This window comes from Miscanthus floridulus, chromosome 5 (assembly GCF_019320115.1).
Source record: "Miscanthus floridulus cultivar M001 chromosome 5, ASM1932011v1, whole genome shotgun sequence".
NCBI lineage: Eukaryota > Viridiplantae > Streptophyta > Magnoliopsida > Poales > Poaceae > Miscanthus > Miscanthus floridulus.
In genome coordinates, this window is record NC_089584.1 from 108324122 (window position 1) to 108337686 (window position 13565).

The window sequence follows — 13565 nt, forward strand, 5'->3', positions numbered from 1 at the left end:
CGTCCCATAGGAAAAGGTATTTTTACCTTTCTGAAAATGTCTCGAAGCTTCTAAAAGTTTCGAGAAAAACCCTAGAGACAGAATTGGACATGAAAAATCTAAAAAGAATATTTACCACTTGTGAAAGTATCTCTAAGAGGTTCCAAAAAATAGATTTGGTTTTAAAAAAAAATGGGACAAATAACCAAAAATTCTAGATTTTTTTCAAAACATTCTAATCGATATATAAACACGTTTTGAAACTTTCCACAACAAAAACATGAGATGCAATGAGCATGAATGCATTGATCATTAAAATTATTGGTTGAGTCTTATATTTTTACTGCAGATAGTTTTTAAAACACATTTAGACACCAATTAGGAATATTGTCCCTATTTTCTAGAGCTAAATATAATTTTGGAAGCTACTAGAGATATTTTTACAAGTTCTAAATACTTCATTTGGGTTTTTGGTGACCTAGTCCATCTCTAGTATGGATGAAAACGGGACGGGAAATTTCCGTACCGACCGACACCGTATACCGCATTAACCGATCGCATACCGTTTTTTGTAGGGAAAATAGGAAACGGGAAATCGACACCGTATTTTAGGCAGGAACGGGAATGGAATCAGTTAAGGAATTTTCCCGACCGTATTCACGGTTCCCGTATTTGGGCAGGAAAATTCCCGACGGTATTCCCGTATTTTGTACACCAATAATCATCATCACCTCTCTCAAGAAATATTAATACTGATAATGACGCCACTGAAGTGTGTTAACTATAACTGATGAACTATAGCTGGTTAGTACCTGTAGAAAAGGGCTTGAAATCAGTAAGCCGCCCTGCAATAAGCCGGTCAGCAGGCGGTTTAGACCAAACTGTACAAGCGTGTACACAATATGCTACCTTACTGTTGTTGTCGACTTAAATGAACTACAGTACAGCACTATAGCTACTCCACAATGAAAGAGAATTAAGTCAGCTTAGGTTTGGGTACCAAAATTGACAATGTATCCTCTACTGTCTTCCATATTTAGTTGGTCCTCCACAAAGAAAATAAATGCCCACGATTGAACTATTGACAATGTATCCTCTATTAACAATATAACAAAGCTCGAGGATGTTATGAAGTTGTCCACTTGTTTGCATATGGTTGCTATTGTTGCATCGAGCTCATTGTTTTAAGTGGTTATATATATTGATGTTCCCGTTTTGTGTTACCGCTTTCCGATCATAATCGACACGTTCCCATTCGAAATATTCCGTTCCCGATATCCCGTAATACCGGTTTCGTTTTCCCGTCCGGCCTTCCCGTTCCAGTTTCTGTTCCCGGCCAAAAAAATATAGGAGCGGGAATGATTAAGACATTTTCCCGACCGTTTTCATCCCTAATCTCTAGGATTTTTTTCTCAAAAAAATTAGAAGTTTTACATTGGTCATGGTTTTAAAAGCTTATCATGTATTTACATGATTTATTTAACAAAAAAGAGATGAAACCGCCTTGAAAACCAATTCAAACCGGAGAGGTTTTGAGAGTTGAGGAGGGTGGAGTGGGTAATTTCAAAAAGATGAAAGCCCCTCATATAAACAATTTCTTAAGTGAGTATTTGATTCCACCATTTAATTGGCAAGATAATCTAATATGGTCTCTTTTTGTTGATCATATTAGACTTGGCCGCCTCTGCAATCTTGTCAAGGCTCCACCACTTGCTGCAAAGACGTATCAACTTATCTCACATCTAATCTGAACCCCTTCTTTTAATCATTTATGGATCCGTCAGAAGCTCCCTAGAATGTTAGAATGTGCCCGTAAAACACCATCAATTATGGATATAAGCAAGGAATACTTATGCCTGATGATCATTGTACGCTGAACATAGAGAACTGAATAACTTGTACGTCAAAGAAGCAACTGAATCTGAACATTTTAAGATGAACCATGTATGAGAAGATATGCAATAAGACAATTAGACCAAAGTAAGAAGACTACATGACAAATCCTTGAAATTGAGGTGTTCCCTTCTTTAGCTAGTCATGCAACAAAGAAATCGACCGGGAGCCGGGAGGGAATCACATAGAGGAAGAATGTATCATTGTTGTTGATTTCACAGAGAGATTAAGCCCTTGTTTAGTTCCAGGAAGTTGGAATTTGGGGCTACTGTAGCACCTTCGTTTTTATTTGGCAATTAGTGTTCAAACATGGACTAATTAGGCTCAAAACGTTCGTCTCGTAATTTTCCACCAAACTGTACAATTAGTTTTTTTTCATCTACATTTAATGCTCCATGCACGAGCCACAAACATTCGATGTGACAGGTACTGTAGCACTTTTTTAGAATTTGGGGTCCAACTAAACAAGGGCTAATTAGTCAGGGGAGGCTATGCTGGGGGGGTAGAATGTGGCAAGCTGGTCTGCTGGTGTAGGCCATGAGCCTATGCTGAGGAACTTCATGACATCAAGGCAGGGAATAGTTAGCTGCTGTCAGCGGTGCGTTGGAAACTGCTGCTATTTTTGCCAATACTGTAGAAGATTTGGGAGAGGAAAGGTAAAGAGGAGAGGTGCGAGTGCGACCATGCGATCGAGGAGAATGGAGGGAGGTGACGCTTGGTCTATTTGAGTGAGAAGACAAAGAAGCTAGGGAGCCAATAGATGTCAGTTCAGGTTTAAAATCAGCTGTCTTTTCGTGGAGCAAGAAAATTAATTACAAATATATGGGATCAATTGCTGATGCTTTCGGTTACCAACAAATGCTGGGTAATGGACGGAGATTTGGGTGGTTTGGCTTCACTAAATCATCTCCTCCAACTCAAAAGAACAAAGAATAGACATTTTTGGTGCGACATTTGTTTTGGTTCATTCGTCTGCCCACGCTTGCGATCTCCACCTCCCGTCCACGCGCAAATCGCTAAAACGCCGCAATCACCGCCCCCACCCACCGTGCAACCCGCTGGATCCCACGGCCCGCCGCGGCGCGTGCCGCTCCCCATCCCCGCACCACTGTCGCCCTCGCCCCTCACGCGGCCACGCCCGCCCACGTCCGCGCCGCGCTGCCCTCCAGCTCCGGTGGCCTACTCTGGCTCGTCGACGATGGCCGGATCTGGTGGCCAGAGTCGCAGATGCTCCTTCCCTTCTTCTCCCCCGGATCTCCACCCCTCCCTCTCTCTCCCGAGGCTCGCGGCGGCACCCCAGCGGGTGGTGCGTCAGAGCGAGCGGCCCTGATGGCCCTCCTCCCTCATCCCCATGCGGGCGGGTCCCATCCTGAAGGTCCACGGCCAGGCCACCATCGCGTGCTGATTATCCGCGTGACCGTCTCCGATGTCTGGCGGCCGGCGCGCGTCCTCCCCGATCCGGCGACCCCAGCGGTCATCCGGGCCGTCGCTTCCACTACACACAGAGCTGGGCCGGTGTCGTTCCCTGCCGTGCTCAGAGCCACCGCGCCCTGCCCATAGTACCCGAGCTCTATCGGGCTCCTATGAGCACCCCCAACACCGGCGGCATGAGCTCCCCAAGCGGTGTCGCGAGATCCCCCGGCAACGGCGCGAGCTCCCCCAAACGGCGGCCCGAGATCTCCGGCGGCGGCGCGAGCTCCCCCAAGCAGCGGCATGAGATCCCCCGATAGCGCGAGCTCCCTTGGCGGTATGGTTGAAGTAAGCACCCTTTCTCCTCCCTTCCTGTTGTGCCAAGCCGAGAACCAGACGAACCCTAGCTTAATCTATTTGGCAATTTGTATTTCGATCTGATCTAATCACAAGACTATGTATGCATTAATTCTACTACTAACTCTGATATTTGTGTTTTTTGCGAAAATTATGGGTGCTTTTCTGGGTCCACCTCTGATGAGCACCTAGATTTCATGTTGTTTGCCATCTTCTTAGTAGTAGCAGGCTATAGAAAATATGCTAATTTACTTGTCTACAATATGACTGTATAAATGTTTCAATTTTGTCTCAGATTTCTTAAAAAGAGTTTCTTAGTTTAGTTCTTGGCTAATTATGGAGTCATTTTATTAGCTATCATTTTTACTTTGAAAAGGCCTTGTATTTAGTCGTGAGATTGATGTGAACGTCCCATGTTTGATTGTCACAGGATGCTGGGATGGATTGGATCATTCACCTTGATACTGATGAGTTGATTCACCCAGCTGGTGCCCGAGAGTACTCCCTGAGGCGATTGCTTTTAGATGTTCCTGACAATGTTGACATGGTTATCTTCCCCAATTATGTGAGTCACACAAGTAACATATTTGTTGAATATGGTAACGTGCTTCACATCTGATTATTGTATATATTTCTTTTTTCCAGGAGAGCAGCATTGAGCGTGATGACATTAAGGATCCTTTCATTGAGGTATAGAAGCTACTGTTATCTGTAACATGTATGCAAAAAAAAGGAAAAAATTGGCTCTGTATGCTAATGATGATCCACTGGCTTACTTGAGAAGCAAAGTGCAACCTGTAGATAACCAGATATCGACTCACTGTCTAGAAAAACTATAGTTTAGCAAACACTGCACAGAACTACTCATTAATGCATTGAAGGAAATAATAGGAATGGTCTGATTATCGTTGTCTGTGTTTGATAGCTTGCATCTGTTATACAGTCATATTGTTTTGTGCCTGCAGGTTTCCATGTTTAAGAAAAATTATGATCATCTTCCGAAGGATATATACTTTGGTCTATACAAAGAAGCAACACGTGGTAATCCAAACTACTTCCTTACTTATGGTAATGGGAAATCGGCTGCAAGGGTTCAAGAGCATTTGTGTCCAAATGGTGCTCATAGATGGTATAATTACATGAAATCCCCAAAGTAAGATATCTCAATATGTGGAGTTTTTTTTTTTGCTAAAACAAATGGCCAGTCAACTAACTACAGTTTATTTCTACTCGATGGTTTAGTTATATATTTCTTTTGTAGTGAAATCAAATTGGAGGAGGCTCTGCATTACACCTACACAAAGTTCTCAGACCTAACCTCAAGGAGGGATAGGTGTGGTTGCAAGCCAACTAAAAAAGATGTGAAGTGATGTTTTATCTTGGAATTTGACCGTTTGGTGAGCTATCTTTTCTTCCCTTTGTTGTATCTGCATAGCATCTATTGTTGTCCTATGGGTACAGGCCATCTTGTCAACATCATAACTGTTTCCTAGCTGAAATGTTGAAATAATACATTTATTTCATTTAAGTGATATGATATAAAGAATGAGATGGGGAGAAAAATGGCTAGATAATTTATTATACTATAGAAATGCTTGTGGAAACTGTCATGGGTGGAAACAATCTCAGTTTACACAATATATGCATGTAATATCTTTTTTTAACTAAAAGTGGATGAGTGGATGTAGTTATGTCTGAATCAGATACAGGGGTGATGGGGCATTGCACAAGCACAATATTTTACCTTGTTTGTGTGCCTTATACTAATCACATAAATATTTCCCATGGTCCATTCTCCATTGTACAATGTATAGCCAGCCATGCTAGAGAACCATATAACTGTCTTTTTACAAAAAAAAGAAAGGAAACTACTATGACTCTTATTAGGTATCATTGTGCATGGGTAGCTAACTGGATAACTAACCTGGGAGAGCTAATGAATCCTCCCTTGTACTCTGTCATGGCAGGCCTTTATAATTGCATCAACAGCGACTAAGGAGGAGATGAAGAACTGGTAACACCCTTAGCCTTCTGTGTACCAAGAACCAACCATTCCTCCCTATCCTGCCTAAATTAAGAGAGATCACATTGGTCTGACTACCTTTGTTTAGGTACCGGGAACATGTTGTATGGACTGATAAAGACACCAATTTGAAACTTTTGAGGAAGGGTGTCTTAACACGTATATATGCGCCCATGGTTAGTCCAGATCTCAATCTTGTAGGCTTTCAGCTCGTGGAAGTTGTTTTCTTATTGCTGCTACATTTTATGCCCAATCTTTGCAGGCTATCATCCGTGGCCTCAAGGAATCCGGTGTCTTTACCAATGCAATAACATCAGCGAAAGCACAGTAAAAAATAAAGTCATCAAACATGGGTCTTGAAAATGAGGCCATCCAACTAAACGAAACAGCTGGTCAGTCCACACTGGAAGGTGGCCACGAAAAGTTGCAGGCAACCGTAAGAAAGATTCTGGAAATGGTTGACGCCCAGGAAGAAGCAATGCCGCCAATGTTGCCCCTAGGTTTTCTGGAGCTCTCTGAAAGCGCCACTGCTTTGTCATGACTTTCTAGAGGCATTTTTAGTATATTGACTTGGGTTTAACCATGTGTGATGCATGCAGCCTTGAGCATACGGATAACATAGGCTTGTTTGGTCGTCATTGCTGTATTATTAACATGTATTTGAATTGTTTTTATTAGCAGAGAAATGGATCTTTTTATTAGTGGAGAAATAGCTGAATTGTTTGTGATTTAAAAAAAAACTATACTGCCTTTTTGTGTGTGCAAATGAAGTGAGAAAAAGGGTAGGCAAGGCGAGACCGAGTGGGTGACCAATGGGAACTCTAGAATCTGCCATGCTCTGGCCCCTGCTCCCCCACCAACTTCGTCGCCACGCAAAACCCCACCTCTTCTCACGCCACCGCCACTGCGGTCGCCGCACTTCGCTCTCCCTCCTCTGCTGCCGTTCCCTCCTAGTTTCTCCCTTCCGCCCTTCCCCTCCTTTCCCCCGCCATTGCCGCCCCCATGCAGCCTCCAGATGACGCCCCCGCCCGGCCCCCCGGCCTCCGCGGCGCCAGCGCGCGCGTTCCTTACCCCAGGAGGTACCCGGACAGCGAACGGGGCGCAATTCGTCGATCACCTGGCACCCGGGCGTGGGGTTCCGGTGACCGTGACCCATCGCGAGCGCGACGTGGATGACCTCACGGGCGTCCCGCCGGAGCTCCTCCCGCCGAAGAAGAGGGTCGTGCGGTACCACCCGTACGCGACGACCGTGGTGATCTAGGAGATGGCCAGCCATTTCCGCAACATCCACGGAGGAGGGTTTCTTCTTGGCGCGTCGGAGCCGCCCATGCCCATGGGGACGGGATCGGGGCGCTGGTGTCGGGACGTGGAGGTTGACGCGGCGGCGGAGGAGGAGCGGGGCGAGGACGGGCTGCGCGTAGAATAGACCAAAAGCCATATATATTTATACGGTGAGTATAACACTTTGTTTTAAGTTTTTGTGGAAGATTTTTCAAGAGACGCAGTATTACCCATGCGACAGGCACTAATATTGACATATATACTCGAGTCTGTGTACAGGATGGTATGGAGATGCGACGGAACTTATTCGTGGATTTATTTGCGCACGAAAGAAATGGATATCGGAGATTTCTTCCTGCCGATATAAAACATTATCTTAGGCGTCTCACGGAAATGTCTATAAAGTAGAGTTTGTAAGCCTGTGACGCCGCGCTCTCCGTGACTGTTAATTTCATAAACTTTGCTTTTTGGATTAACTGTAACTTTAACGTTGGTATTTAATTTTATAGTATTATTATCTTATCGTGCGATCCATGTGTTTTTAGTACAAAAGTTTAGTTGTCCCGTAGCAACGCACGGGCACACTACCTAGTAGATAAATATATTCGTGGGATTTTTTTCGGAAATACCTGGATGCAGGGGTCCTTCCACTCCACCTCGCCTGTCTCTCTATCTCTCTACTTTGTCTCGCCATTCCCATCCCTAGGTCCCTCTCATGTTCGCTGACAGCAGCAGACCACCGTGCCGCCACCGTTGCTTACTTCCTCCACCCAAGCCGACCAAGCCGTCTCCTTCCTCAGTTCGCGCAGTGCCTCCTCGACCTCTTCCCCAACCCAGCGTTGTCAGTGTCAGGATGCGTCGCCGCCGCGGGCCACCGTCGCTGCCCCTGCTAATGGCGGCTGGGCGCAGGTGCTGGGGCGCCCCAGGTCGTCTTTAGCCGAGCCAAGGGCACCCACGAGCGCGGCCGTGTTGGTGGTGCTCGCACGCCGCCGGCTCCCACCCTGATGGTCAGAATCGGCCGACTTCGTTATCTCCCTTCTATGTTGCAAGTGTATGTTTCAATTGTTGCAGATGTTTTAGAGGTATGTTGTAAGTGTTTCGTATAGATGTTGCAAAAATAGATCGGGATATTGCATATGTTGCAATGCTTATACACGTATGTTGCAATCGTCTGTTTCAAATGTTTCATCTATTTTTTCAGACGTATGTTGCAAGCGTCTATTTTAAATATTTCGTCTGTCTTTTTAGACGTGTGTTGTAAGTATGTTTATTTGGATGTTGCGTATGTTTTCACACATATGTTTGCAAGTGGTTTTGTCAGAATGTTGCATATATTTTGCAATGGCTTTTTCAAGTGTTTTTAGGTGTTTTCGTAAGTGTTTCAGACGCGTGTTTAAGTGTTTCATCTTTCTTCATACGCATGATGCAAGTGCCTTATCTAGATGTTTCAAAAATTAATCGGGTGTTGTGCATGTTGCAATGTGAGTCACCTACCACAACCTTCTACTGCAGCTGCTGGGGCGCCATACATGCATGTGGGAAGCGGAGGGATGAAGCGTTGCGTGGCTGCGGACTGTCCCCGCCTAGCGCGGGCTTGCAGCAGCTGCGGACGTCCGTCGAGAAATCAGGGCACTAGTATTGCCCTTTTTATTATAGGATTTATCTTTTCTTGCAGCGAGAATTAACATGAAAATTTCATTGGAGACCTTTAGTAATATTAAAATATGTTCCTTAATTGTTACCATTATAATTTGCTGTTGTTAAATGTTAGTACCGAAGAAATAGTAGTTGGATGCTATATTTATGATGAAATTGGCAACAGCATCATGTGTTGCTGGAAGATGACGATGATTTGATAATGGAGAGACTGTCTTCTCGCCGAGTCCGCACGGACCTGGCACGTGCAGACGTTGACGTTTATCTTTCGGTGACAAATGGCAGAGCAGTTGTACTCGGTCAGTACTCACGGCAAAGCTCGTTCCATAGAGATGCTGCATCGAGATTTGACAACGGGAAGTAATAAATCTGTATAGTCTTGCTCTGTTTCTTTACATGGTGTGGCGTGCCTTGACCGTGAGCGGCGACTGCGAGATTTACAGTTACAGCCTGACCCACTCGGTGCCGTCGATGAAGCTCAGCGAGATGAAGGGCTTGGCCTCGTCGTCGGTGAGCTCGTGCGACCACGCCACCCGGCCGGCATAGCTCGCGCCCGGGCCCGTGCACTTGTACTGCCCGTAGAACACCGTCCTGCAACAGCGGCAACAGCAACACGCGAGCATTATTTTAGTTCCAAAAAAACTCTGCCGTACGTAGAATGGTCATGGGCTTGTGGCCCGAGTCGAATTCCAGAAAAGCTTCGGTAGCCTTTGGCATTTGGGATCCTGACATGACAGTTGACAAGCCTAGCCGCATAGGATAGGACTGTGCTTTTGCCCGTGCGCCTGTGCCGGCGGGGCAGCGGGAATCGAATCTGAAAAGCCCCCACGATCACAACGAGATCAGAAGGACGGCCACCCGTGCGAACGGATGATTCACCGGAACAGGAATGGAATGGAGCCGGTGACTGCTCCCTTTGTCTGCGCTGTGCACGCCTTTATCGATCACGAACCTACTGTACAGTCTACAGCAGCTAGCTCGTCTATACGTGCAATGTAGCTGACTAGCTGCGCTCTTCGTTTGCTTGCCATAGCACAGAAGAAGCAATAAAAGGCAGGGAGTCCGTTAGATGATACTGGCAGAACTGAAAAGCACCTTGTTCGCTAACGCTGATGCTGAAATTTAGCTTACGTTGAAATATTATGAGAAAAAAATAATATTTTATGGCGGAAAAGTAGCTTAGGCAAACACGGTGAAGGTCTCGTAGCATGGCGTGGCCCGCGAGCACTACCGTCGTTGCGTCGAGCACGCCTGACGTCCGGTAGCCCCAGATGGCAATGGCGCAATAGCATGCTTGGTGAGATGTTTCTGCGTCGATCTCGCGAGCAGAGGATGGAAGGAGGGCGAGAGGCGAGGATGGAGGGACGTACAGCTCGCGGTTGGGGTCGCCCCAGTTGTACCACCCGTTGGGGATGATGATGTTGTCCATGTAGGTGTAGGCGAAAACGACGCGGGAGAAGGTGCCCCAGGCGCGGCCCAGGTAGAGCGCGCCGGACCCCGTCACCCGGCAGTTGACGAAGGAGAACCCCGTGTCCTCCAGCATGCTCTGCCGGTTCTGCGCCGTCAGCGCCCCGTAGTCCCGCGCGATCGCGTGCACGTGGCAGTCCTGCACCAACAGCATCAGCATCCAGCCAACCGTCAATCTTATCTTGTTCAAGCCTACTGTATGTAGCAGTATGATTCATGCATGGCTCAAGATTCTACTTGTACGTAGCCACGTAGGTCGGTGCTGATCAGTTTGCACTTTCAGTTGTGCACTGACAAAGTTTGGTAGGGCCGGCGCATCTTCGCCGTGCCCGTGATGCAGGCATCAGATGCCGCAGCACGTCGCTGTCGTGCTGCCGCAATGCCGGCCGCCCGTGGGTGTAGCGTAGCGCCGCCGGGTCCGTCGCCAGGTCATGGGGCTTGGGGCGCAACGCAACCGCGCAAGCGGACACCGGCAAGAGGCGCTTGGTGACCGATTGACGATGGCGTCTGCCGCCGGCCACGAAACAAAAGCTAGGAGGCTAGGAGTACTCTTGTGTGCTAGAGTTTTTGTGGGGCCAATGGCGAACACATGGACCCAAATAATGACCGGCTCGGCTAGCACGTGTTACCGCGGTCCGGGGTTCGCACTTCTCAGAGGCCCACTGTTGAGTCGTTGGCACTTGATACATTGACCCCACTCAAAAAAAAAAAACTTGATACATTGACCGGTTCACGTTAGGGACGCCGCAAATGTGTAGCGGTGTAGCCCCGTGCTTTTTTGGGTTAAAAAAAAGATGGGAGTGCGCTAGTCACGAGCTCATGGCTTGTACGCTCTTATCTAGTCATCAGTACATACCAAACCCTCGGTATTCTTTTGTCCCGTTTGAAGATGATTGCTTCAGGGCCTGTTCGGTTAAGTTGAAACCTGACCAGGAATAATTCCAATTGACAACGTCTATTCAAATTAGAATACGAATCCAGCCAGAAATATTTCCAGGACCCGTTCCCCTTCAACCGAACGGCCCCTCAAGGTACTATAAAACCCATGTGTCAAGGGGCACGGAAAAGGCTCTAATCAAACTAGGCCGTGACTCCAGTGGTACTTCCAGGCAGCCTTTGCGGGCACGTTTGGGTCAGGTCGCCAGCCACGGCCAGGCATTTTTTCCAAGCCTCAGGCGACCGAAAACGGATGACTTGGGAGCGCTGCCTAGCTAGGCAAACGTTGCCTGGACGCCGATCTAAACGACCACCGGAGGGTTTGTTTGGAATGCAGGAATTTTACAGAAATCTCGTAGGAATTTTATAGAAATCAGTTCAATTTTACAGAAAAAACATAGAAACAGGTATTTTTTCCCGCAATCCAAACAAGCCCTGCGCACCGGAAGCCTCGGATCACTGGCATTTATAGACAGCATCTATCCTTCTCAAGATCGTCTGAACAGCATCTATCTAATTTCGTTCTCGTGGAACAGAGGCTTCCAAACAAAAAGCGGATAATTCGGAAATATTTGGAAGCTTCGCACTAGCATGCTCTGTTTTGGAGATGGAGCCTCTGCTTTGTGTTTTTTAACATCCTGAAACACTGATTTGCACCCCTAGTAGCAGAGCAAAGGACAAATCCCCCTGCATGATGTAGCATGTTTTTGCACAGAGATTGTCGAGGAAGAGAAGCGGAGGCGTGCGTGCGTACCTCGTACAGCGACAGCGCGTTGCCGAAGATGAAGTCCACGGACCCTTCGATGTAGCATTCCTTGTAGTAGTGCCGGCCCGAGTGGTCATACAGCGTGTCCTGCGCGCCCAGGAACTTGCACCCCACGAACGCCGCGTTGTCCGCCGACACCCGCAGCGCCACCGCCTGCTTCCCCGTCGCCCCCGGCTTCGGCACCGGCGACGTGTTCTGTTTCCGCCGCCCAACGCCAGAGAGTTGAGCTGAGCAAACCAAGCTACTCTACGTAGTAGGGCAACGGGCGCCGGTTACGTTACGTACCTTGAACGTGATGTTCCTTGCGAGGAAGTACTGCGCGTTCACGGCGAACGACGCGGAGTTGAACGTGCCGAGGGGCCGTCCCTTGGGCCCCGTCGGCGAGTCCGCGGTGTCGCCCCACTGCACGATCGTGCTGTCCGCGCCGGCGCCCTCCAGGGTGATGAACGCGCGCATCGCCGAGATGCTCACCTTCTCCCTGCGACAAGGCAGCAGGTGGGTACGATTACGATGCGGTCACCACCGGGGGGCACGCCACTCACTCGCAGTCGTAGCTAAGCAAGCGCAAGGCCGGGACACCAGCGGCGTACGTACGTGTAGGTGCCGGCGTTGACCCTGATGACGACGCGGACGAGGTTGATGACCGGGAGCGAGTCGACGGCAGCCTGGATGGTCGTGAAATCGCCGAATGCCGGGTTCTTGTCGACGACGAGCGAGTAGGAGGGGAACGCGCGGGCGAGCGCGTGCTGGAACGTGCTGTGCCGGAGGCCGCCCATGTACCGCACCCACTCCATGAACTGCCGCTCGATCATCTCCGCGCGCGTCGCGTTCACCGGGAACGGCGGCGGCGGCTCCCCCGCACCGGCGCCGGCGCCGCGCCCAGGCCGCAGCCCCCGCGAGTGCCCGGCCACTCCGCAAGTCGACGTCGGCGCGAGGAGCACGATGGCCGCCACGGCAATGCAGGCCAAGAATCGGGCTCGTGGCACGCCCATTCCGGTGCCGCGACGGCAACGCCGCGCGGTACTGCGGCCTGCCGAGCTGCGCGGCGAGCGGGGAAGCTGGAGGGCCGTGGCAGGTGTGTCGAGGTGGTGTGGTGGGGGAGGCGGAGAGGATGTGGGGGAGAATTTAAGGAAGAAAGGAGCTCGATCACAGGCAAGAAGAGAACAGAAAGGGAACGGAGTCGCCACGGTTCACGAGCTGCGAAACTGCGTTTGGTCCGCTGGCTAGTGTGGCCCCTGGCGCGTGGCGCCGCGCACCGCCCAACGCCGCGAGCGCGCAGCGGCGCATGACGCCCGCCGTATGCATGTGTTCGTCGCTGTTCTCGTGCGGTCGAGCCCGCCCTTCCAGTGGTGGTGATGGCGACTTCTGCGCGCAGAGCTAGTGAGCGCACGAGAATTGTTAGCTCGCTGACAGGAAATTTCTTGAGGGGAGCAGATAAGGTTCTCTTTTGCGATTTGGTGCGTGTTCGTGTTTCATTCTTTCTTGTTTGTCATTTTCTTTCTGGGTATTTCGTTTGCGTTTTAGTTGGGATTGCACCTATCCATCTCCTTATTGTATATTATTGTGACGTTGGGTTTGAACTCACACTACATGCTTGGAGAGGGGTGACAATGAATATATGCTGCACAAATTGCATTTGGTCTTTTCGGGTTTTCACTTTTTAGCATCAAAAGCTTATTATTTGTGTGAGCCGTTTCACTGTATCTTTCTTTAGGAAATGTGTGATCTCATTGTTCATTTTTAATATTAAGTGATTTCCTGCGCGTGTCTGCTAAAAATTTAAAATAATTTTAAAAG

General features: G+C 48.6%; 1 protein-coding gene and 1 pseudogene across 1 annotated transcript; one reads left to right on the plus strand and one right to left on the minus strand.

Annotated features, from left to right (window-relative positions):
* Nucleotides 1-4066: 4066 nt before the first annotated feature.
* LOC136455097 (glycosyltransferase-like KOBITO 1) lies at nucleotides 4067-6923 on the plus strand (annotated as a pseudogene).
* Nucleotides 6924-8959: 2036 nt separating this feature from the next.
* On the minus strand, nucleotides 8960-12840 carry LOC136452955 (probable pectinesterase 53). The gene is made up of 5 exons (XM_066453528.1): nucleotides 12363-12840; nucleotides 12054-12246; nucleotides 11757-11963; nucleotides 9970-10205; nucleotides 8960-9190 (listed from the first exon to the last, which is right to left on the minus strand). Exons 1-5 carry the CDS (start codon nucleotides 12758-12760, stop codon nucleotides 9043-9045), a joined length of 1182 nt encoding a protein of 393 aa, XP_066309625.1. The 5' UTR covers nucleotides 12761-12840; the 3' UTR covers nucleotides 8960-9042.
* Between the last annotated feature and the right edge of the window lie 725 nt (nucleotides 12841-13565).